The sequence below is a fragment of the Erpetoichthys calabaricus genome, chromosome 4 (assembly GCF_900747795.2).
Source record: "Erpetoichthys calabaricus chromosome 4, fErpCal1.3, whole genome shotgun sequence".
Taxonomy (NCBI): Eukaryota; Metazoa; Chordata; class Cladistia; order Polypteriformes; family Polypteridae; genus Erpetoichthys; species Erpetoichthys calabaricus.
The window spans coordinates 163,704,267-163,731,679 of NC_041397.2; the positions used below are offsets into that span (position 1 = coordinate 163,704,267).

General features: G+C 39.8%; 1 protein-coding gene across 1 annotated transcript in view; it reads right to left on the minus strand.

Annotated features, from left to right (window-relative positions):
* LOC114650341 (interleukin-1 receptor accessory protein-like 1) overlaps positions 1-27,413 on the minus strand; it is a 1,087,089-nt gene that overhangs the window by 50,180 nt on the left and 1,009,496 nt on the right. Inside the window, exon 8 of the mRNA XM_051926626.1 lies at positions 26,107-26,250. Coding sequence (XP_051782586.1) covers positions 26,107-26,250 — 144 coding nt within the window. The remainder of the gene's footprint in view (positions 1-26,106; positions 26,251-27,413) is intronic.

Sequence of the window (27,413 nt, forward strand, 5' to 3'; positions counted from 1 at the left end):
CCCGGGTTATAGGGCATGTAAGAGTCCACTAGCCCCTTCACAGCGACTCCTGGCGGCCCCCAAGGTATCCAGCAGGGCTGTGTATAGAAACTGCAAAGTCCATGAGGCCCTGCTGGAACTCGGGGCACCAATATGCTGTCCGGAGGGCTCCTCCTAGCGGCCTGGGGGTGAGGGCCGGACTGGAAAGCCGGCAATCCTCCACAAGGTGTATCCCATGCAGGCAGAACTGGGTGGAACAGAACAGAGCACCAGTCATCGGAAGACTATCTTTATTATTGTCAATTTTTGTTAGTCACAATTTGTGCCATTTTCTCTGATAAAATCCAGTTGGGCACACAGAGACTCGCTTTGAACTCATGCCTCACAACTTTGACTGTTTCATTTGCAGAATGGACAAAATTTCTGGTTGCAGTGGACAGTGCCCCTGAAAACTGATAGAAAGTCCTTGGAAACATCCTTGTCACTTAATCTTCATAAAGAGAAACATTCTGAATGTGTTTTATTATTTTTTTTCCCATGAAAGAGTGAAAGAAACTCCTTCACTGATAAATGGAAATAGACTTAGTCTTTTTATTTTGGCAGCCCATCTTTGAATCTTTCAATCACATTGGGAAGTGTAGTTGTTCAAAATCAAGATTCCTCCAGTCCGACAACAGGCAGAAGAAGAAATGACTCACTATTATTATACTTTCTTTAATAAGAGAAAAAAAAATAATACAATGCCCCAGTTTACCTGAAATTACAAATTTCATTTGGAGTCTGATATTTAGGTTAGTCAAGCAGCTCCAAGCGGCTACAGTAGAAATTTTCAACAAATTTCGAAAGAATATCTGAGTAAGTGTTCTCTGAAGCAATGCAGATAAATATGGAACATTGTTTTTAATATAATATACTGCACTGAAATACATTGGCAAAAATACCAAGAAAGGCTTTGGTATTAAATTTTAGACACTGCTGTTTCAGACTCTTCAGAAATCATTTAAAATTATGCTGTTTCAATTTGTACTCTTTAGATTTAGAAAAACCCTCTAGAAGATAAAAAGAGTAATTTAATAAATAAAAAAAACTTCACACATATTACACACCTGTCCATAAGTTCTAGCCTGCAACAATATAAATACATTCAGCGTATTCTCAGGAAAAAAATATTACATAGAACACTTGTCACACTTTCATAAAACAATATAAGAAATCAGTCCTGAATCAATCAGCTAAACAATATATTATGTATAGTGTTCAAAGTATTCTTTCTGTGGCCCAGACAGCCAAACAAATTATCAATCAGTAAATAAAGAGATACAAAAACTAGCAAATGTGAAACATTCAGTATAGCAAAGAAATTATGCAATGCCTGTAGTGGACTGAGAATATGGGTTTGATGTGGGTCTGTGCTTTTTGCCTAAAACAATTTTCAAAAAACACTTAGCTGGCTGGCTGGCCGGCCACTCAATTCAAGGTTTGGGGAATCTAATAGTAGACTTTCAAAGACTTTATTAATTGATCATAATATTCTTAGAAATCGCCTTAGTCAATGGGTGGGCCTCTCTGGCAGCGTCTTAAATTGGTTTGAATCCTACCTGGCAAGGAGAAAATTCTTTGTTAGTTGTGGTAATTATAATTCAAAGACACATGATATCCTATATGGTGTTCCACAAGGCTCTATCCTGGGTCCGCTGCTCTTCTCAATCTACATGCTTCCATTAGGTCAGATTATCTCAGGACACAACGTGAGTTACCACAGCTATGCTGATGACACACAGCTGTATTTATCAATTGCACCTGATGACCCCGAATCTCTTGATTCACTAACACAATGTCTAACTTGTATCTCAGAATGGATGAATAGTAACTTTCTCAAATTAAATAAAGAGAAAACCGAAATCTTAGTGATTGGCAATAATGGATACAATGAGGCTATTAGAAATAAACTGGATGCATTAGGATTAAAAGTCAAAACGGAGGTAAAAAGCTTAGGGGTAACCGTTGACTGTAATTTAAATTTTAAATCGCATATTAATCAGATCACTAGGACAGCATTTTTTCACTTAAGAAACATAGCAAAAGTTAGACCTCTTATATCATTGAAAGATGCTAAGAAATTAGTTCACGCGTTTGTTTTCAGTCGACTAGATTACTGTAACGCACTCCTCTCAGGACTACCCAAAAAAGACATAAATCATTTGCAACTAGTGCAGAATGCAGCTGCTAGAATCCTTACCAGGAAAAGAAAATCCAAGCACATTTCTCCAGTTTTGATGTCACTACACTGGTTACCTGTGTCATTCGGAATTGACTTTAAAATTCTGCTTATGGTTTATAAAGCCTTAAATAATCTCGCCCCATCTTATATATATCGGAATGTCTGACACCTTATATTCGAAATCGCAACCTCAGATCCTCAACTGAGTGTCTTCTTAGAATTCCAAGAGCAAAATTTAAAAGAAGTGGTGAGGCGGCCTTCTGCTGTTATGCACCTAAAATCTGGAATAGCCTGCCAGTAGGAATTAGCCAGGCTAATACAGTGGAGCACTTTAAAAAAACTGCTGAAAACACATTACTTTAACATGGCCTTCTCATAACTTCACTGTAATTTAAATCCTGATACTCTGTATATCTAATTCATTATAATAACTATTCATTCAAAATCTGTACTAACCCCTACTCTCTCTTCTGTTTCCTTTTCCGGTGTCCTTTTGGTGGTGGCTTGTGTCACCACCATCTACCCAAAGCACCATGATGTTCCAACAATGATGGATGGATTAAAAGCCAGAAGTCTGTATGACCATCAGCATCGAGTGACTCCGTGAGAACCCTAACTACAAAGAGGACTATTTCATTTATGTTAGGTAGAATGCCCAGAGGGGACTGGGCGGTCTCGTGGCCTGGAACCCCTACAGATTTTATTTTTTTCTCCAGCTTTCTGGAGTTTTTTTTTTGTTTTTTCTGTCCTCCCTGGCCATCGGACCTTACTCTTTTTCTGTGTTAACTAATGTTGTCTTATTTTAATTTCTTATTTTGTCTTTTATTTTTCTTCATTATGTAAAGCACATTGAGCTACTTTTTGTATGAAAATGTGCTATATAAATAAATGTTGTTGTTGTTTACTTGTATCAATCTGAGACTGATCAATTTAGTTGATGTCACTGTATAACAATACCTATTATTGCTATATATCTGTCAGTTATGCCAATTTTAATTTTGAAGAAGAAAATTTTTAAATTAGGAATCCAAATAGAAAGAGATATGAGAATGGAAGAGAAGAGAATGGCAAGGTTAACTTGAGTGTAATGCATATAACAGAAAGAAGAAAGAGGGAATGTTATGTTCTCCTTCCTTCTCAGTGAGTAAAAATTTTCAAAATCTTTAATATGGATAAAATCTGATTTAATTAGGCATCCGTACAAGTAGATCTTTTACTTTGGGGGAATAAAATGTGACTTTGAAAGCAGCAATGTTATCAGCCTCTAAAAATGCCAACAGAGATAAATCAATGACAGCAGTGTGGAAAATATCATGAAGTGGTTTGAACACTTTAAACCAGAAGATAGCTGGGTCAGTACTCACCTCTGCCTCACTGTGTTATGCCGAGTAAGTCACTTTAAATGGCTGGGTTCCAATGGTAAAAGAAAGTACTCAGATAACTGCAATCAACACCAGTCTTGTAAGTCACCTCAGATAAAGTTGTCTGCCTAATATACAGTAATGAATGGGCCACCATCAAGAAACAGCCAGCCACTAGCAATACAGTGGTAGAGGTGGACATGACTTGTGCAGAGTAACAGATGGGGTATATCCATTCAACTAACACCCAAGTTCAAGCATCCAAGTGAACAGGCTATACAAAAATACACAACACATCATGTTAAGGTTGGGAGATGAGTAAAATTCTCAGGTCAATCCATTGCTGATTCATGATTGTTACTGCCGGGAGTGAGGAATAACAATTTTTAACTGAGAAAGCAGGGCTGCATTAACCACAAGGGCAATCAGGCGAGTACCAGGGACACGGGCACCACAATACCTGAACATGAAACGCCTGACTAATAATTCACAAGCATCTCCATGTCTGCATTTGCTTATCTGCATTCGCTGGTGTGATCTCTAACCTACCCCAAAAAAAGCTTAAGAGATTGTCTAGAACATCATGATAAGAAAAACAAAATAACTAAGTGCTGCTCAAAGCAAGCAATTAGCAAATCATGTCACTGCCAAACTATACCTAAAATTATACCTGTACTTAAATCATCAGTGGAAGATGGAATTGGCAAAATGCCACCACTAAGCATCATAAGTGGAAATTACTGTATGTCAGGAGGCGAGTAAATAAACAAATTTTGGGATGCTTTATATGTTAACTCTATATCAGTTTTCCCCAAAATTCCCAAAAAAACTGGCCAGAAACAGCACAGGTTTAATTTAATTTTATATCTGAGAAAAAATTTGTTTAAGTCATTACTGACTTCAGTGAAGAGGCAGGTGCATTTAGTGCAGCTCTGGGGTTGCTGTGTTTAGGGTTTCTTTTTTTTTTTAACTTTTCACTGCAGCCTTTTATGATTTTTAGTTGTTATCAACTTTGAAGCATTATTATTTGATTTCATAAATTTGTGGAATTATTACTGTCATTTTTGTTGCTTTAGATTGTTATTCCTTTTTGTGAATGCCTCTGTGTTGTTGATAGCAACTTCATAGTTGTTAAATCACTATGTGCACTTGATTTTTGAAACTATAAAAAGGCTACATTCACACTACAGCTCCTTTCCCATATTTTCACACATATTTAACACAGATCTGATGTTTTTGAGGAAGTGTGATTAGCAATGAATAATTAGTATGAAATAAAAGCTTCTCAGAAAGGATTTATATTGCCCTTTAAACAACTGTTTTGCATCCAAACCTGTCCCCCTCCACTATCTCACCAGTGTTTTGGCCTACTGTTTCTATGTACAGAACACCGGCAGTAACAAATGCACACAGATCAACAGCTCTGATCTTTCATTTCTTGTTTCTCCTTGTCATCATAAACTTACAAATGCTGAGATGTTCTGCACTGAAACAACAGTAGATCAACAATGTGTCTGTCTGGCAATGTTTTACTTATTTTGTGCATGTGGGACATGTTCAGAAAGAGGATAACTGTACTTATGTCAGATTTGGATCAGTCACAAAAAAGCATTCAAAAAACAAAACAAAAAAAACACATCTCTCTATTATATAAAAAAAAAACCTGGGACGAGACAAGACTTTTTAGCCTGGGACAAAACGAGACTTTTACAGGGAGATACTTTCATGCCCCGTGAGATGAGACTTTGCGCCAAGAGATTTAACCATGCCCGGGGCCGGAAATAAAAGACAAAGGGTAGATGACAAAGCAGAACGTCATAAAGAGGTTCTAAAACGTTGGCGCGATACACATGCAGAACAGGTCAGAGATAATGAAAGTACTAAAATTTGAAAGTCTCCAAAAAATGAAAGTAAAGATCGCATTAGCACAAACAAACGGAACAGCAAAAAAAGATGAAATATATTTTTCAGAATAAAACTTTTAAGACGGTGTTCTGCCTCGCAGAATAGCTGTTTGATGTTCAAATGAATATTAATATAACCTTATGAATATTCATGTACATAGTTGTAAGGAAGAAGAAATAGAATTACAGGAAGTCAGTAGTTAGACAGCATGTTTCACAATTAGTCAATGTTAGTCCCATCGAAGCAAAGCCTGGAAGTATTATTTTAACTTAATTTGTTAAGTATAGAGCGAAGTTATATTGTTTATTTAAATCAGTAATTATTTGTATTTTACTTCTTTTCAGTTTCACTCTAACTTCATTAAATCGAATTAAAATTGGAGCAAGGCGCTATCTCCTGACTCTATTAATCTTTTATGAAGTAGAGTTTGGCTGCTGTTTAGTTTCTGGTTCAAACACCAAAGACGAGAACAGTACAGTGAAAAGGCTCTCAACAGTTGGGATTCTGTTTCTGTTTCAGGATTGTGTCATGAGCGACATCAACAAACTCTCCCATGCCGGCTCCGCAGTCGCACAGACGTTCGCATCTTGTGTCAACACAGCAGCAAGGGCCCGCGCTGAAGCGGAAGCCGCACGTGCACGCACATCCTTTGCTGAATGCGAAACGTGGTTAAAGATTGAACAAGCTAGAATGGCCATGGAGAAAGCCAAGTTGGATGCCGAATTGGGAACGCTGATATTACAAAGAGAGGAGGCCGCTGCTGAAGCGCATACCGAAGTTTTAGGGCTCATTTATACTTCACGCGCAGAACGCATACGCGCCCACATCATAGCCACCACGCGTTCTGAGCATTCATTTGATGCGTCCTCTGAGCAGGTCCTCAGAAATTAACGCGACGCGTGCGCGAGTTGCAGTACCAGCAAAAAGTCGGGGAGCGGTGTGCTAAAAGTTGGAATGTGACGTCAGAGTCTTTGTTTATTATCTGCATGTGACAGAAAGCCACTTTGCGGATCCTACGAGATCAGTGTGCGCGCTTTGATATTTGATAAATGGTTCATTGTGGTGAAGCAAAATGCCGACATACAAATGTATTCGTGGTGCTTTTATATTCAAGCGTCGCATATTCCCGATCGTAATGACACGATACGTTTTAAAATTCTCACATACCGTCTTCTGTGCTATCTTTTTTTTTCTAGGGCTTCCTCTGCTCCTGACAGCAGCGAATCGCCAGCAATAGATCGCCACACTGAGCACATTAAATGTATGATATTCCAACTCTCTGCACATTTAGAATCCGTAGATTTATACTTAATATCACTTTCATGATGAAAACATTAAAGTATGTACAGTATATTACATTTTACAGATAAATAAGTAATTTCGTTTAAATAATGAATACTGTTTATAATTACACACATGGGGTGACACAGTGGCGGAGCGTTAGCGCTGCTGTCTTGCAGGGAGTCACGTCGCTGATATTCCCTGCCTGCAATTTACACGTTTTCCTGCTGGGTTTCCTCAGTGTGCTCCAGTTTCCTTCCAAAGATATGCAGATTTGGGGATTTGGTGCCGCTAAAATGACGCTAGTGTATGTGTGTGCTTGTATTCACCTTGCGATGAGCTGAGGCATCTTCCAGGGATTGTTTCTCACTCATGCCCAATGCTTGCTGGAATGGACACATCCCTGGATTTAATCAATAAACATCCTTTTCAGAGATATTGTGGTAAGGTGTCATCAGAATTTAATGGGTGTTCTAGGCAATTCACAACACAGAGAAGCCGAACATGTTCTCACCGTGACAATATCTTGCACTGCCACCTGGCAGATTCCTCCAGATTTACGTAAAGTACGCGGTCAAGTATAAACACTTCAACGCTTGCGTAGCAGGAGCGTCCACTGCAGCATGCGTCGCGTGAAGTATAACTCCGGCTTTAGAAGTGGCTGAAGACAATTACGGGAGGGCGTCTGCGAAAGGAGAGAGGCACACGCCATCAGATAAGTTTGCGTCAAAGCGCGCAAGCAGCCGCTCTGGCAGGGAGGCGGAGCTACACGCTGATTCACTCAGGGGAGCAGGTTTGCGGTCTGATGCCCACTCTGAAGATGATCATATCACGTGGGGAATACCATTTGCCTTTACGACGGCTGTGCCTAGAAAAGAAAAGCAGTCAGGGCTTATAGAAGATCGTGATGCCTTTTTTGATTCTTATCTCACATTTGACAATCATAATCCAAATATAAATAGACAGAAACAAAAAGATCACTGCATGGATGCCCAGCCATGCCCTGATTTTTTCAATCTGCCATCTCAGCACTATGCACAGCCTCACAATCAGACCACAATGAATCAAACTCAGGTTCTTCCAATGACAGGCTTTGCTAGGTACCTAGCACGCCGTGAGTTGGTAAATTCAGGACTTAGCCAGTTTGATGATCAGCCTGAGAGTTTCAGTGCTTGGAAGTCTTCCTTCACTAATGCTACTGGAGGCTTGTGGCTTTCTGCAGCAGAAGATCTGGACCTGCTAACAAAGTGGTTGGGAAAGGAATCGTCTGAGCATGTAAAGAGAATCTGTCAAGTGCACATCAATACTACAGGAGTAGCCCTTAGGAAAGCCTGGGACAGACTGAATGAGTGCTATGCTGCACCAGAAGTTAACCGAAGATGCTCTCTTTAAAAGGCTAGACATTTTTCCAAGAATCTCTAGCAAAGACTATAGCAAGCTGTGAGAGCTAGGAGATCTTTAAATGGAACTTCAGTCAGCAAAAGAAGATGGCTACTTACCCAGACTTGCCTTCTTAGATACTGTCCGCGGTATAAATCCCATTGTAGAGAAACTTCCACACGCTTTGCAAGAGAAATGGATGTCCCGTGGTTCTACGTATAAAGCCAATAACAAGGGACGCTTTCCCCCCTTTTCTTTTTTCATTGCATTTATATGTCAAGAAGCACGAGCCAGGAATGACTCTAGTTTCATCCTCTTCAGTAACCACAGCACTCCAGCAAGAGAAAAATCATATTATCAGCACTCACACTCACGAATTCCCATATCAGAACATAAAACAGATGTTGATACAAAAGTTGATTCACTGGAAAATGTTCTTTCAGTGCAGAATGATGACTCGGACAAGAGGTGCCCTATTCACAAGAAACCACACCCACTTAAAAAGTGCAGAGCATTTAGGGCAAAGTTTTTGGAAGAAAGAAAGGCCTTTCTTAAAGACAATGGAATCTGCCACAAATGCTGTGCATCTACTTCTGATCAAGCTAGGGACTGCAAAGTGCCAGTAAAATGTGTAGAGTGTAACAGTGACCATTATGTCTCAGCAATGCACCCTGGTCCACCCACTCAAGATTCAGAAGATACAGTCTCAGGAGTAGATAAGCACAAGAAAGGTCAAAGCGATTCCATCGACACTTCCTCTATTACCTGCCACTGCACCGAAGTCTGTGATGAAGTCCAGTTACCCATGTCATGTGCCAAGATATGTCTTGTCAGAGTGTTTCCCCAGGGTCAGAGAGAGAAAGCAGTCAAGATGTATGCCGTACTTGATGGCCAGAGTAATTGCTCACTTGCCCGGTCAGAGTTTTTTGAACTGTTTGATGTTCATGGTCAACCATACTCGTATTCACTTAGAACCTGCTCTGGAATAACTGACATGTCTGGGAGAAGAGCAGAAGGTTTCTGGATTGAATCAGTCATTGAAAGAATCAACATGGCTCTACCACCACTCATTGAATGCAATCACATACCTGACAACAGGTCAGAAATACCGGCTCCAAATGTTGCTAGGTATCATCCCCATCTAAAATCTGTGGCCAAATACATCCCTGAGATTGACCCAGACGCGGAAATCCTCCTTTTGCTAGGGAGAGACATTATACAAGCACACAAAGTCAGACAGCAGATCAACGGTCCCCATGATGCACCCTTTGCACAGAAGCTAGATTTAGGTTGGGTCCTTATTGGTGAGGTATGCCTTCGAGGTGCACATAAGCCAAATGTGAGCTCATTTAAGACTAACATTTTATTCAATGGGCGACCAACTTCCCTCACTTCATGTGAAAGTTTAATTCACCTTCAGGAAGGGAAGCGGGGAGAAACAAAACATCAGCAGTGTATATGGAATAGATACTTCAGAGTACAGCATTGGGCGCACAGTGTTCAATCATGCAATAAATGACAATGATCTGGCTCCATCAATTGAAGATTCAATGTTTTTAAATATTATGGACCGTGAAATGTATAGGGATGACAGTTGGGTAGCCCCACTCCCATTTAAAGTGCCCAGACAAAGACTCCCTAACAACCATGAGCAAGATATAACTTGGCTTGCCTCTCTGAACCACACACTGAATCGCAAACCTGAGATGAGAGATCAGTTTCTGACCTTTATGGGTAACATTTTTGAAAATGATCATGCAGAGCTAGCACCAACTCTGATGAACAATGAAGATTGCTGGTATTTGCCATTTTTTTGGGTCCACCATCCTAAGAAGCCCAATCAGATTTGGGTTGTCCCTGATTCGAGCGCTCGGCATCTGGATGTTTCATTGAAAATGTGCTGCTTAAAGGCCCAGACCTCAACAACAGTTTGTTAGGAGTTTTGATCCGCTTTAGAAGGGAGCAAGTAGCATTTACAGCAGACATTCAACAAATGTTCTACTGTTTTATTGTGAGAGAGGACCATAGAAATTTCTTAAGATTCCTGTGGTATAGAGACAATGACATGTCTAGGGACATTGTGGAGTACAGGATGAAAGTTCATGTCTTTGGCAACAGTCCTTCACTGGCAGTTGCCATTTATGGACTAAGAAGGGCAGCTGAAGCAGGTGAGCAGGAACATGGCACAGACACACGGCAGTTTGTTGACAGACACTTTTATGTGGATGATGGGCTTATGTCCTTGTCTTCAGATGAAGAAGCTATTGATCTCTTAAAAAGGACTAAAGAGTCACTCGCTGATTCAAATATTCATTTGCACAAAATCGCTTCTAACAGTCCAGTTGTCATGTAAACCTTTCCCTCAGAAGATCATGCTGAAGGCATGAAGGACTTAGACCAGGGATGATACAGAGGCCAGTCAGTGCAGTTTGGGGCTTTGCTGGGAAATAGTAGCAGACACCTTTACATTCTGTTGTGATGTGAGATTTTGCATATAACTTGATAAATATTTTGTATGTCTTTATTTGTAATTTAGGCAAAGCAATGTAATATTAGTGAGAAGCATTCATGTTTACAACCCAAGGAATGGATCTCTTTGAATTTTATGACAAGATTTGGGGGGTGTGCTTATTACCAATAATTCATTGTTTTATGTGTAACTTGACTCCTGCTTGTCTTTTTACTACATCTAATTGCCTGAGGTTATAGATATAGAAGGGAAGGTGGGGATAAGTTATATAATGTAATACCTTATACACAGTGGTACGTCTGTGAGATTAGGCATTCTGACAAAGGCTACATATTAATAATACAATAGGGGAAAGTAGAGCAATATATTACTCTAACAAGACAAAACAATTGGCGTAGTCGGCAGGATTTTTGGGTAACCATGTTTTGCACCCTGTTTGCAAATACTGTTGATGTATATGTGTGTGTTTATGTATGTGAATTTAAGGGCATCCAGCGGACAAATGCAGTGGAAGTAAACATTGTTTGGTTGCTGAATGGAATATAACCAACAAAGTGTAGAGACTTCATGTGTGTCACAAGGACACCTGCATGTTTGTTAGTGCTGGTGGTAGTGAGTGCCTAATTTAAGTGCTAGAGAGTGGTGGAACATGCATGCGTCATTCATACAGCATTTAAGTGGTTAAAGTGCTAGGGAGTGATGGGACATGCATGCATTATTCATACGGCACTTATTCATTTGGGATCTTTGTGTATGTATGTGCATGTTTGCTTACAGGGGCAAAAGTAGGCCAACCCATAACGAAGGTGGCAAATTGTATTAGAGTAAAATTGTAGACTCAGAAATGCCTAAATTTATATTAAAGTCAGCCATCTTCCAGTGGAGAGGCAGAAGCAAGCAGGCTAAAGCTAGGAAATGCAAACCTGTAGTGCAGGTAAAGAAAGCAGAAGCTGAGCTGAGCATGCCACACAATGGAAGGGGGCTGGAAGGATTAAAAGCAGGAAAATAGAAATCTGGTTTAAAGAAGACAGCTGCTGTTATAAGAGGTTTACTATCTTGTATTACTGGTAACAAGAAAGATCAGTATGTGAAAGAAAATAGCAAAGTGACTGAAAGGGAAAGTTGTGGAATGTTGTGTGAAAGTTTTGAAAGATGTAACAGTTGATGTGATAATTGTGAAGTCCTAGCAAGTAGAACACACACTGCTGAAATGGAAAGCACAGAAAGCAGGGGAAAACCACCCATGGTGAAAGTTAGGGCAATAGTAACTGGATTGGACTGGAACCCTAAAACATGGGTGGGTGACTTACCTGAGAAAGATGAGTGGTCAAATAAAGAGTGGGAATGTGAGTGTGAGGAAAAGGAGAGAGATGAAAGGAAGGGAAAACAGCAAGGATGTTTTCTTCCATTATTATTCTCTACTGCACCACAATCTCCACGTAACTGTGAGGTCTGTCCATTATTTAAAGAACATGCTACACCGATAGATATTTCACCACTGTTAAGAAAGGTAACCAGTGCTGCACTGAAGTTTGACTTAGGACAAAGAAATCAGATAGAAGGCAGAGAAGCTGGTGAGTGTGAATGGCAATTGTTGACTAGAGGGCATGAAATGGATAATGGCATAAGGATACTGAGTAAAGAAAGTGTGTAATTTAAACTAGAAACAATGGACATTAAGGGAATTCAAGTGTTTGTGTGTGAAAGGTCTGAAAGTACTAGTGCAAGAATGACTGAGTAGGAAAGAAAGTGCACCAGTTTAGGAGTTGGTTTGAATGAACCAGGACAAGTTAAAGAACAAAAGATGGGGGATGATGCAGCAGGAAGGTTTCCAAGCTCAGCCAGCAAGCCAGGAATGCACAGGGGTGTGAAAGTCCTAACAGCTGCAGTAATTAAAAAGCACACACACTTAGGCTCAGTAATTTGAAACATGACTGACCAGTTGTTTAAAAAGACAGCCTATGGAACTCCATGTAATAAAATGGAGAAAAGTGAGCTGGTCTTTAGTAAAGAACAGATGTCAGTTTTAGGAGAGATGCTGGATCTGGCACTTGGATTTTGGAGGGGGTTTAGCCCACACTTTCAGGTAGCAGTTACCATACAATAAAATAAAAAAAAGACACACAGGCAATGAAAAAAATAGAAGGGTAGCGCAGGACGACAGGAAAGGGAAAATAGTTATTTCTGTTTCAATTTCCTGATCTTTTGCAATAGTACAACTTCTATTGTAAGGTTTTGTGAACTTTGGGTTGGTGCAGGTAATAAATAGTGAAGGCAATTAGCAGAGTAAAATCCATGCAGGAGATTGGGTTACCATTAGCACATTGGAGCAGAGTGGCAGTGTGGCCAAGCTGTTCTAATGAATACCTGGAAGCAAAGTTTCAGTGTTGGCACCAGGTTAACAACCAAGAAAATGATTTGGACAGAAACTGCTTTGTCACCTTCCATTTTGCAGACCTGCCTACATAGCGGAATGAAAGAAAAAAAAGAGGAAAAGACAATAAGCAAAGACTAAAGACAAAGACAAGAAGAACTGAAGAGATAGCAAGAAAAAGACACCACCTGGGGTTTAAGTGAATAACAAGTCCTCAAGTCACATAATAATAGGACTAGTCAGAATAGCTATAGTTTAAAAGGAAAGGTTTGTTCATTACTGCAGAAAATTTATATTCAAAGGGGTGGAAACTGAACAAACCAGTTAGGAATTCCAAAATAAGGGGATTCATTTTGGGTTCATAAAGTATACATTATGTGTATTAATTAATTAAGTGGGATAATTAATATAAGAAAAGGTATACTAAGAAAATTGGTGAACTTTTCAGGAAAGCAGGTGCAGCTGGTACATTTGCAAGTCATATGGGCCCCGATGTTTAGGTATAGTCTAATTAGGAAAATACAGAAGCCCTGCTGAGATTGTCGGCTGTGGTACAAACACAGGACCAGTGGGCCAATTCTGAACCGAGGTGTTTAGCACAACGAGTACGCATATGGTGAGCAAACAACTCTAGGGGTGGCCTACAGGGGGAATGATGAGTTGCATAGCTGTGATGTCTCATGGTGGTGATGCCAGCCTATACTGGTAAAGGCTGATGGCAGTCAAAGGTTACACCATGGGTAGAAAAGCACAAGAGGCAACTAAGTCAACCCCAAATGCATGAAGAGGGGCCACAAAAGTTGGTTTGTGAACAGTTTATGCAGTGGCACATGTGCTCTCACTTGGGCAGAAGTGGTTGTACTGGCACCTGTGGTATGTTACCTTTCAAATTTTTACGTTAATTGTACAGCTCCACTGCGGTGGGTTGGCACCCTGCCCAGGATTGGTTCACTGCCTTGTGCCCTGTGTTGGCTGGGATTGGCTCCAGCAGACCCCCGTGACCCTGTGTTCGGATTCAGCGGGTTGGAAAATGGGTGGGTGTACAGCTCCATATGCTTAAATTAATAGTTTGGGACAGGGGTCTAATGAGCAGTTAGACACAAAACCAGTAAAGAACAAAGGTCAGTTTTAGGAATTCACAATAGACTTAAATTTCAGTGGGCTAGTTTAGTGGAAGGTGTGGACTTGTCTCATTTTGAACCACCAGATCTGATGACATATGAAGACTGTAGAAAGCTAAACAAACAGTTGAAGCAAGCTGGAGCAGATACAAGTCATCAGAAGCAGATCCAAGTTCTTCAGATTGTCTTTGAAATAAAGAAGATAATGGACAAATGGTCACGGACAACTTTTAACACTGGGAGAGCAAACACTGCAAACCAAAGCACAAGTTATGCAACAGACTCTTTAAACAATTAAGACTGTTTATAAAGACATTGTACAAAACATTCATCGGGGTGGAGTGTTGTGATGTGAGATTTTGCATATGACCTGATAAATATTTTGTATGTCTTTATTTGTAATTTAGGCAAAGCAATGTAATATTAGTGAGAAGCATTCATGTTTACAACCCAAGGAATGGATCTCTTTGAAGTTACGACAGGATTTGGGGGGTGTGCTTTAAACCAGTTTGGCGAGTGTTTCTCTGTTAAAGTCTTTCAACCCCCCGCAAGAAAGCCATAAAGACATATGGTCTTGGGGGTGGCAGGTTTTAAGATGCTGTATTCCACCATTGGTCTGAAGTATGGCAGTTTGGAATTGGCTTGGATCAGAAGCTTTTAAGTACCATGATGTCCTATTGGCTGTAGGGGTTGGACAGAGAATGTATAAATCTGCTTGTTCAACCACATTCTCTCTCTCTTACTAACCAACAACTGATGAATATCATCACACCATGAACTGAAAGGACAACACAATGGAGACCACAGTTTAGCAGCCATATTGGAACAGGCATATGGCCTGTTCTGAAGAAAGCAGAACGATGCTTTAACTAGAGACATTTTAAATAACTACAAGTCTGTGTGCCGCCTGAAAGTACACATCACCATTTAATCAGGTTGTATGGTTGCCAATATTCAAATGTACTTTGCATATTGTTATTATTTATGAATATTACCAATAATACATTGTTTTATGTGTAACTTAACTCCTGCTTGTCTTTTTACTACATCTAATTGCCTGAGGTTATAGATATAGAAGGGAAGGTGGGGATAAGTTATATACTGTAATACCTTATACACAGTGGTAAATCTGTGAGATTAGGCATTCTGACAAAGGCTACAGTACATATTAATAATACAATAGGGGAAAGTAGAGCAATATATTACTCTACCAAGACAAAATAATTCAAAATGTCCACAAGTGATAAGCCATTCACACGGCGAGGTGTTTTATCCATGGTTAATAGCCTTTTTCACCCACTTGGTTTGGTTGCTCCAGTGACCATACAGGGTAGGGCTTTGCTGCGGGAACTTTGCTGCAATGTCTATGAATGGGACACACCATTGCCAGAACAAAAGTGACAGGAATGGGAAACTTGGAGGAATTCACTACAACATTTGCAATATCTGCATATTCCACGTATGTATACTACCAGCTCTATATCTAATGCAGCACTCAAGGAGCTTTGTGTGTTTTCTGATGCATCTGCTAAAGTAATTGGGGGTGTGGTCTACATTAGAAGTATTAGCAAAGAGGGGAAAATCGATGTGGGCTTTGTCTTTGGAAAAGCCAGGCTGGCTCCTTTATCTGAGCCTACAATTCCTTGGCTTGAGCTGTGTGCTGCGGTAATAGCAGTGGAAATTGCAGAGCTCATCCTCCGTGAAATAGACTTACAGCTGGACATGGTTAAGTTTTACTGTAACAGCAAAGTTGTCTTAGGCTACATACACAATCAGACGAGACGCTTCTATGTGTATGTGCACAACAGAATTCAGCGCATTCGTCAGTCAACAAAGCCTGAACAGTGGTTCTGCGTACCTTCAAATGAAAACCCAGCGGTTCATGCATCTAGGTCCATCAGTGCATCACATCTGGCAGAGACAATATGGTTTACTGGACCAGCTTTCCTCTACAAGCACCATGACAATCAACATGAGACATCAGTGTTTTTTGAACTTGTGAACCCTGAGAAAGATGCTGAAATACGGCAAATAGTTACAAACTGTGCTACTCACATTCAAGTATAAGAAGGGCTGACCACTAACTGCTTTAAAAGATTCTCTACCTGGGACTCATTAGTTAGAGCTATAGCCCTCCTTATTCACATTGCTCGCTCCTACAAGGCAGCTCAAAACATCACTGAATGAAGAGGCTGGCACTACTGCTTTAAACCACGTACACCTGATGAACTTTCTCAGGCTTCAGATACCATCATAAAGTCCATCCAGACTGAAGCATACATGAAGGAGCTAAAGTTTCTCGATAATGAGAAAACTGTAGATAAAAACAGTTCACTTTTTAAACTCAACCCCCAAAGTGGATGAAGGCCTTATCAGGATTGGAGGCCGGCTTAGAAATGCACAACTGGAGAGTGGTGAAAAGTATCCACTCATCTTGCCTAGACAGCATCATATTTCTGTGTTGTTAGTACGCTACTATCATGAACATGTGAAACATCAGGGCCATCACTTTACTCTTAGAGCTGCAGGCCTGTGGATAACTGGAGGCAACAGACTTGTCAGCACTACTTTACATATGTGTGTCACCTGCCGAAAGCTCCGTGGAAAGGTGACAGAAGAGCAAATGGCAGACTTACCTCTTGAACGTGTCACTGCAGCTCCACCATTCATGTATGTAGGAATGGATGTTTTTGGTCCTTGGACAGTGACTGTCAGGCGTACTAGAGGAGGATCAGCAGAAGGTAAACGATGGGCAATTTTGTTTATATGTATGAGCACAAGAGCTGTGCATATTGAAGTTATATCATCTCTGGATACTTCAAGCTGCATTAATGCCATGAGGAGATTTTTCGCCATACGAGGGTCCGCAAAACAACTTAGATCGGATCGTGGTACAAACTTTGTAGGAGCATGTAAGGAGCTGGGATTTGTGAAAGATGAGAAAAATCAAAACTTCAAGAGGTTTCTTATCAAACAAGGTTGTACATGGGAATTTAACCCTCCTCATTCCTCTCATATGGGAGGGGCCTGGGAGAGAATGATAGGAGTGGCTCGTAGTATTCTGGACTGCATGCTAAAACAAGAGAACCTTTGTCTCTCTCATGATGTTCTGTGTACTTTGATGGCTGAAGTTACCGCTATTATGAATGCTAGGCCTCTAGTCCCTGTATCTACGGATCCTGACTCACCATTTATTTTGACACCTACTACACTTCTTACACAGAAGATTGGTAGTTCCATTCCACCAGGAGAATTTACAGACAAGAACCTTTACAGAAGTCAGTGGAGAAGAGTACAAGCTCTTGCAGACAGGTTTTGGACCCGCTGGCGGCAGGAATATCTTTCTACACTTCAACAGCATCACAAGTGGAATAAATGTCATCGGAACCTTCAAAAAGGAGATATTGTGCTTCTAAAAAATGATCACACTGCATGAAATAAGGGGCCAATGGCAGTGGTCAAAACAGTCTATCCCAGTGCAGATGGGAAAGTGCAGAAAGTAGAACTCAAAACTGCAGACCATGAAATTTCAAAGACATTACTGAGACCTGCATCAGAAGTTATCTTGCTTTTGTCAACAGACAATTAAGAATGAAATGTTATAATCTGTTTAGTCTAAATTTAATACTGGCATCACAGATGCCAGGCGGGGAGTGTTCTGCCTCGCAGAATAGCTGTTTGATGTTCAAATGAATATTAATATAACTTTATGAATATTCATGTACATAGTTGTAAGGAAGCGGAAATAGAATTACAGGAAGTCAGTAGTTAGACAGCATGTTTCACGATTAGTCAGTGTTAGTCCCATCGAAGCAAAGCCTGTAAGTATTATTTTAAGTTAATTTGATAAGTATAGAGCGAAATTATATTGTTTATTTAAATCAGTAATTATTTGTATTTTACTTCTTTTCAGTTTCACTCTAACTTCATTAAATCAAATTAAAATTGGAGCAAGGCGCCATCTCCTGACTCTATTAATCTTTTGTGAAGTAGAGTTTGGCTGCTGTTTAGTTTCTGGTTCAAACACCAAAGACGAGAACAGTACAGACGGAGACTTGTAGATCGTCTAATTCGAAAAGTAGTGTTTGAGGTGTATCCGCGAGAATTAAAAGATTTGTTATTTGGTGAAAGTGAAATCCACATACACGAGCGACACAGAGACGCAAAGTGCCTGGCGCGTTGGGGGTTGGGGAGTGAAGTGAGCAAGTGGCGAAGCCCCCTAGCATGAGAAAAAACTCAGCACCGAGTCACTATTATCTGCAGTGTGAATATAGCCTTGAAAAACTTGTGCTTCTTCATACAATGGCTGATTTATGTTCAAAAATCTTAAATGTGTGGAAATGCTAAATATGGGAATGTTAAATTGGGCTTCCATTGTAATTTTTTTCTGGAATGGGTCCCAACTGGGCCCACAAATTTTGCTCTATGCCAGTGTTCCTTAGGCATCTGCTTTCCATATAACCTGTGGCGTCAGCTTAGTGCAGAGGTTCTCACTTCACCTTAACAGGTGGCTCTCACATGATCCTGGATGTTACTGGCAAATAATCCTAAATCATTTGCATAAGTCATTTCCTCCACAAACTGATTTTTAGAGGATATGAACAGTGCATTATTCATAAAGGATCATAATCCTGTCTTATTTTGTGCTTGTCAAATCAGTTTATTAGAACATTTACAATACCTTCACATACAACAAAAATTTTAAATATCATATCATGTGCTATAACAAGTCTTTATGCAGAGTGCATGATGGGTATTCAGATGTTTACAATTTGCCAGTCTCGTACTTTTGACTTGTTTGCTCACTTGTTCTTTTTTCTGTTTAAAACACTGTGAAAATGTCTCCAAAGTAAATGGAAGTTAAAACACTTTTTTTTGTTGTTTTTTCCATCAAACTTCATGCAAGTCTATGGTCAATCCACTACTATCCACAACTAAAATATCATCCATCCATCCTCTTCCGCTTATCCGAGGTCGGGTCGCAGGGGCAGCAGCTTGAGCAGAAATGCCCAGACTTCCCTCTCCCCGGCCACTTCTTCTAGCTCTTCCGGGAGAATCCCGAGGCGTTCCCAGGCCAGCCGGGAGACATAGTCCCTCCAGCGTGTCCTGGGTCTTCCCCGAGGCCTCTTCCCAGTTGGACATGCCAGGAACACCTCACCAGGGAGGCGTCCAGGAGGCATCCTGATCAGATGCCCGAGCCACCTCATCTGACTCCTCTCGATGCGGAGGAGTAGCGGCTCTACTCTGAGCTCCTCCAGGATGACTGAGCTTCTCACCCTATCTTTAAGGGAGAGCCCAGACACCCTGCGGAGGAAACTCATTTCAGCTGCTTGTATTCGTGATCTCGTTCTTTTGGTCACTGCCCATAGCTCATGACCATAGGTGAGGGTAGGAACATAGATCGACTGGTAAATTGAGAGCTTTGCCTTATGGCTCAGCTCCTTTTTCACCACGACAGACCGATGCAGAGACCGCATCACTGCGGGCGCCGCACCAATCTGCCTGTCGATCTCACGCTCCATTCTTCCCTCACTCGTGAACAAGACCCCGAGATACTTGAACTCCTCCACTTGAGGCAGGATCTCACTCCCAACCTTGAGAGGGAACTCCACCCTTTTCCGGCTGAGGACCATGGTCTCGGATATGGAGGTGCTGATTCCCATCCCAGCCGCTTCACACTCAGCTGCGAACCGATCCAGAGAGAGCTGAAGATCAAGGCCTGATGAAGCAAATAGGACAACATCATCTGCAAAAAGCAGTGACCCAATCTTGAGTCCTCCAAACCGGACCCCCTCAACAACCTGGCTGTGCCTAGAAATAAAATATCACGTGTAAAAAAAACAAGTATATGAAAGTTTATTCCTTGATACAAGTGAAACAACACTTTAATGGAACAACACATCTAATTGTCTTTCTTAACCAGGTACACACCTTTCTACAAACTAGACTATCCAGTATCAGAATGCTTACTGGAACAATAATAGGAATATCCTGTAATGTTCCACTAAAATGTCTTTCAAATCAGCTTAATGCAGTGCCACTATATCAAAGTCCTATTAAGAATCTGTAGGATAAGATGGCAAGAGCTATTCAGAATAGAGATACACCACTGGATAATTTTTCACAATACTGGGACTCTTGGAGAGGTATCTCTGTGCTGCACTTTCCAGGCATCGTTCTTTCAGTACCTCAAAAGATTTAGGCTACTTGAAACAAATAGTGGACACAGATTATTGTGTGATAAATAATGATGCCACATCAATATTATATGCATAAGATTCATGAAAATTTAGAGTATGAAGAGTAAGCAGCAGAGATATACCTGTTATTTGGATATCTGTAATCTGTTATCTGTAAGAAAGAAAGTTCTAAGAAGAATAACATGCAGACATGCTGCATACTACACTTTTCCAAAGCAGAAATGAGCTGAAGGTAAAAGAAAAGTAAGGAAGATTAAAGTGAAGGAGTAGAAACTACAGTGTGTGCATTCAAGATTCAATTAAAAAACAAAAAAAGTAATTTTATGGCAAAGCCAGGTTTTCATCAGACACCAGATCTAAAATGTAGGAATATTTAAGCAGATACTGAGTTTTAGGATTTTGTAGGAGCATATCTGAGGGGGAAAAAAGGATATTGGGAAGTTTTTAATGGACTAGAATGATGGGAGGATTCAATTAAAAGTAAACAGAGAAAATTAGCTGGGTTCAGCCAGGGTAGTAGAAGATACACAATACAAGCCTAATGAACCATTCAGTTTGGCACAGAATGTGAAGCAATGTCTCCAAAGCAAATGAATGAATAATTGCTTCAGACTGGGCTTCTGATCATTACAAATAAATTTAGATAAAAGATTAACGGATTCTTCCAATATGATGGAGGGTGGAAAGTGAGACAAGACTGATAAAAGTAACATACAGGACTATATTAGCTTTAATTGAAGCAATATAGGCAGAAGTACTGTAGTAAGAAAATAAAGCAGCACAGGGACAGAGCATTTTTAATTGGGTAGAAGATACAATGTTAATTGAAGAAGGCAATTAAATTTAGGGCAGCACAGTAGTGCTGCTGCCTTGCAGTTAGGAGACCATGTTTCACATCCCGGGTCCTTCTTATGTGGAGTTTGCATGTTCTCCCTGTGTCTGTGTGGGTTTCCTCCGGGTGGTCGGTTTTCCTTCTATGATCTAAAGACATGCAGGTTAGTTGAATTGATGATCCTAAATTGGCTGTAGCATGTGTGTGTGCGTGTATGTTCTCCCCACGATGGACTGGCACCCATATGCTAGCTGGGATAGGTTCCAGCAGACCCCCGAGACCCTGTTCAAGACTGAAGGTTGGGAGCAAGCGCTAATAGAGAGTTGTCACACTCACTACACGATGAACCCCTCAGGACCACATTGTAACATTTTCCAGACAAAATAACTTTTTGAAGACATAAATTTAGGAGGCAGATTGGAATTCAAGTAAAGTTCAATTTTGTCCTTTGTTACATGATCCATAAATCATGGCAAGTCATGGAGATCCTGAAACTGCAATTTTTGTAGCCAGAATTTTTTTTTAACTTCACTTTGTAAATCAGAAAGCTAGGCTAACAATAGTCTAAATAATGGCTATAAGAAATATCATCTACATTAACCACCAGTTGGATGACTAGTATGGGGAGGAAGCAAAATGAAGCAGAACTCAGAGAAGCAGATAGGAGCTTGACATCAACAATGGTATAAATGCATATGCTAATTTATAGTGTATCTTCAAAATGACAATACACTGTCTATCAATCTATATAGTGTTGGAGGAGAATGGCCATCTGGCTGGGGCAGAAGATGGTTCATTACCCAGATAGCAGGCCAGTACAATGACACACACAGTTTGGCCAGCAGGATATTGAAATGAATTTGTATCCAGCCAGAATGTTTTAAGAGATGGACTGAGGAGAATTGCGATTGGTTCCATACCCCATACACTAGGTAGCAGTGGTCCTCATATGATAAGCCTACCGCGACACCCGCATGGGTGCTTAGGAATTGTAGTCCAGAAGGGCAACCATGTCGAGGTCTCTGGGTGTCGATAGAGGGTGCTGTTGTGGGAGGACCTTCTTACAAAGTTTCTGTATGGCCCAGAAGTGCTTCCAGGAGGAAACAGCATGATATCGGAAGCATTCCTGGGCTCCACTTAAAAGGAGCCCACTACCTCATATCACTGAGTCAGAGTTGGGAGGCAGTGGGCAACACTCAGTGGGAGATAGTAAGGAGAAACTTGAGTTCTGCATAATTGTGGCTTATATTTGGAGAGTTGATTGTGGAAAGTTCTTTGGAGGAATAAATACCATTTATTTTATTCTAAAAACATCTGTTATTTTACTGTGTCTTGGGTTTGGGGGCTCTCTGACACCCCGCTGTGGTCACAATATACATATTTATATGAGGCAGTACATGCCTGAAGTACAGCTAGAAACTCAATGACCAGACAGAACTATGGAGGCTCTTCTAAATACAATTGACCTTGTGATTAGACAGTTAAGTCATTGGCAAGTCAAAGCTTGCTTGTACTATTGCTGTCCTTGATCCAAAGGCAGACAATATTCTAGGATTAAATAATTTAGACATAGTTGAAGAAGAGTATATTTTGGCAAGACAGTTTTTTACAAAGAAGCAAGAAGCAAAAAAGGGAGGAAGTGTACAAATAAACATCTACAAGAACATAAATCACAGTACTAAAAATCACAGCAAGTGTTCAAAAAGCCAAGAAATGTGTGAAAATTAATTTTCAGTCATTAAAATACAGTTTTATGAAGCACAGCTTGAGCAACTTCCCTTCAAGGGAGAATTCACCCATAAATGCAAGGATGAGTGAAAAGACATGGTCCTGTCTAGTTCTGACACTTGTTACCTTCAAGATTTGTAATAGCAAATCAACTTGTTTACTACTGTATTTTATGAGCCTCGCTGACCAAGGATGATAATTAAAATGATTAGTGCTTGTTCAGATGCCTGATGCAGTGATCTTCAGAATGTTTAACCATAGCCTAGCAGTAGGGGAAATCCAACAAGACCGGTACATACCTCTCCTACGGATGCTTGAATACTGTGGTGGATGAAGATATGCTAAAGCCAGCAGCTATACCACATGCACTTCAGAACAGGAAATCCACCTACAACTAAGCATGTTTGGGCCCAGCCAGTAGTTGGATGAGAGATCAACCAGTAAAAGCCTGGGTTCTGCTGGAAGTGGTGTTGATGAGGGCAACAGGAGGCGCTTACACTGTGGTCTGTAGGTGGATCCCAATTCCCCAGAGAATTGACACTGTGCTGTAAGAATAGTGTTGTCCTTCAGATGAGACATAAAACTTAAGTACTGACTCTCTGTGGTCATAAAAGATCCCTGGGCATCTTTTGTATGCCAATATCCTGGCTAAATTGCCCTCTATGGCCTAATCATCCCCTGTCTATAACTGTCTAACTATTTCTCATCCCTTCACCACCTAATAGCTAATGTTTATTGAGTGTACTGGTGTGAAAATGGTGGTTGTCGCAGTATCCAGGTGGATGTTGCATATTAGAGATGGTTGAAGTGGCTCACACTAACTATGTAAAGCACTCTGAGTAGTGAGAAAAGAACTATATAAATGCAAAGAATCTTTATCAGTGATGACACTAATTTCATCTTAGTCTCTTTCAGACCTCTCATGGAAGATCCCTTTGTAAATACAACAGCAACAGGAAAAAAAATTCAGACACTGAAGCTTTTCCTTTTAGGGTGTGTGGGTTGAACATCTCAAACTGTAATTTTTTTTTCTTTTTTGCATAAAGCAAATTGCCCTGCATTTAATATATGAAACATGTTATATAAATAAATTGCTATTGTTACTATTAGTTTTTCCCCCCCATCTATACTAAAATTTCATTCAATACAGCAGCTCTCATATTTCATACAAATTTTTATCTAACTAGTTACAAAAAAATCAATATCTGTATCATGACAAACATGTGAGGAAACAAAATTTCAAATGTACGTTAAATGGGCATGTGAAAGAAATCATTGCTAAATTCTTGCTTTAATAAAAGAATTAAACAAAATAATAGTATAGCCAAAGTTCTATCAAGCAACATAGGATTTCAGGATGAAATATTCTATCTCAGTGTGTCAAATGATCAAGACCAGAGCAACTATACCATCTGCTTAAAGTGTCATCAGAATTTGACACAGTAAAATAAAGGCGACCTGATGTACAGCACCTGCAGCGCCACTGTTAATTCCATGATACAGTACTAAGCTCACTGCCAGTTGGGACATTTTTTAAGTAGCACATCCACTTCTGCCTTCTGTCTAGTAGATTAGTGTAGAATTCCAAATTATCATGCAGCATATAATTTATGATTTATTAAAAAAAAAAAGAATATCACATAAAAATGAAATAGACAACCTGAAAAATTATGCATTGCAATACATTATTAAAAAAATAAACCCACTAACTAAAAGTATGTAAACAATATGATTGCATAGCAAATCTGTGACTCTTACTAAATATATGAATATGTAGTGGTATGAGCTCAGAAGCATTCAGTGCACAATGTCCAGCAACACTACCTTATATACAGTAAATTGCGGTTGGACTTTTTTTGGACATCAGGATATTGCATGCTGGAATTAGTTGTTCCTATTTACATTTGAATAGGCAAATGTTAAATGAAACAACTAATGGTAATGGAATCTCCAGGAATCTGTATTAAATCTAGGCTTCAGTCATTTGCATTACTTTACCTTCATTCTGCCAGTCTTTGCAGGATAGCATGTTTATTTGCTAAAGTCATATGAAGACTTTTTTGGTTGAAGTGCCAGCAATAAGACTGATGCATCAACAAATAACATTAAAAATGAGCAAACTCTGCTCTTAATATTTTCAGCATTAGATACTTCAGAAACAAAACATTTTTCTTCAGGATTCAGATTTATAATGTACATTCTAGAATTATTATAGGAATGCAACATTCTCATTCCTACAGAAGTGTATTAGGGCCACGGAGAGGAAAAAAAATACTGACACAGAGATTAAAGTCGACATGCTGACTTTATTCTCATAGTTTATTTTGTCATTAAAGTAGAGTGTCATAAACTTCATCTTAAAATCAATGTTGAATTTACTAGATTTTCTCAAACCCCATCATAAGTAAAGTAGCACATTAAATGCTCTGTATTAAGTGTTCCCCAACCCATGTTAATAGGCATGTGCTTCTTAAACTGACTTCCTCTTGCACTGAGAGGAAGCACAGGCAGCGATCGTCAAACTGAATACATTAATTTCATGATATTCCTGCTCTCTGAAAATTTAGAATGCTAAGATAAATACTTGGTATCATTTTCATGATTAAATGCTCAGTGCAAGAGGAAGTCAGTTTAAGAAGTACATACTGATTAACATGGCTCGGGGAACACTTAGCACAAAGCATTTAATGTGCTACATCACTTATGGCGGGTTTGAGAAAATCTAGTAAATTAAACATTGATTTTAAAATGACGTTTATGACGTTCTACTTCAATGACAAAATAAACTACGGGAATATAGTTAACATGTCGACTTTAATCTTGACATTAATGTCGAGATTAAAGTGGAAATGTCGAGAATAAAGTCAACATGTCGACTTTAAAGTGGAAATGTCGAGAATAAAGTTGGCATGTCGACTTTATTCTCGACATATACTTTTTTCTCCTTTATTGTGTCCGTATTTTTTTTCTTCTCTGTGGCCCTAATATGCTTCCGCAAATTCCATCCTATTTTAGGGAAGAAATTAAAAACTGACTTACTTTATACAAGGCAATGGAAACTGGTAATTCTCAAAACTAGTTATATGTTATTTTAAGACTTAGTACATGTGAACCTGAATAGAATGGAATATGTACAAGGACTGATATCAGAATATACAGCATGATAACTGTAAGTGTATTGTAGCAGAACTAGGGTGTGAAGTTATTTGTCTTTTCAGCTTAACCCAATTACATTAACCAGAATGGACACTTACCTCCATCTACCTCATCTGCTCCAAAGTGGTTACGATAGAACAGCATGATCTCGATCTTGTAGCACTTATATAGTGTCACTAAGCAGACAAGCAAGAGAAGAATGGCTCCAAGTCCACCAGCAAGCTCCACTGTGTACATGAGTTCTGGAAAGAAACAAGCAAATATTTCTGTAATACTGGTTTAAAAAGTGGTGTTACAACAAATTCAGATCTCTCCACTGATTATTTTTAATCATCAGAAAAGTGTTGTTAACTGGGAAGGAAAAGGAAAATTTATGTAAATTTATGGTACTTGTAAAAGTTAGCTTTTTTTCAGTTTTATTCTCTCAGTCACGTTCACGCTCTCCCCCCACAATGATCTGACCCTAACTAAAAGCGGCAGCATAAATTCACACCCAATCTGACGCTGTTCGTTTTCAAATAATATTGCATTAGTGTGATGATGTTTTCTGATTGGTACTATTCAGGTCATACAAGGATTTCTTCAAAATGTCATATATATTTGTCTTTTTCTTTTTTTCTCCAGTGCTGCATTAATATCATGCTCCAGAAGGCGTGAGCTTATTCAGTGCGAGCAGCAGCATGCTGGTGGTGGGTTGCTTGTGCTACAACAAGCTTGACTTGGCAGCGATGAACACACATGTACTGTACAAGGGATGCATGGGTCCACTGAGAAAAGAAGAGCGTTCTTGGCTCACCTTGCAGAGGAACTTCGGCGTCGCTTCTTACAAAAAAAGGCGATGGATAAAGCAAAAGAGGATGCAACATTGACAAGCTTCTGTTCCAAGATAGCTGCTTCCCCCAGGAAAGCAAACTCAGTGAGTGTCAGGTGCCCATTCAGTGTAATAATAACCACAGCATAGAGAGAAGTGTGTACATTGCAACAGGTACACGTCATAAATTTAACAAGGATGGCCCGTGGGTGTGTGGAAACTGTTAACATTTGAATTTGATGATTGCATATAGCGTGAAACTGACCTCTCTGTACTATTCTTTCCTCTGCATGTCCTGGAGTACAAAAGAAACACCACCATGCACCAAAATGTGGAGACTGGGCACGATCGGAAAAAAAAAAACGCGGTCACTGATTACAACCGCAAGAAGGCATGTAAATGAATATGAATAATGTTGCATGAGTGTCACAATGTCTTCCGAAATGTACTATACAGGTCATAAAATGAATTATTCCAAATATATATATACCTATGTTTCTGTTCTTTGCCAGTGCGGCATTGACATCATGGATAATAAGGTGCATGCTAATTCAGTGTAAGCAGGAACACTCAATAAAACTGAATAAAAAAAAT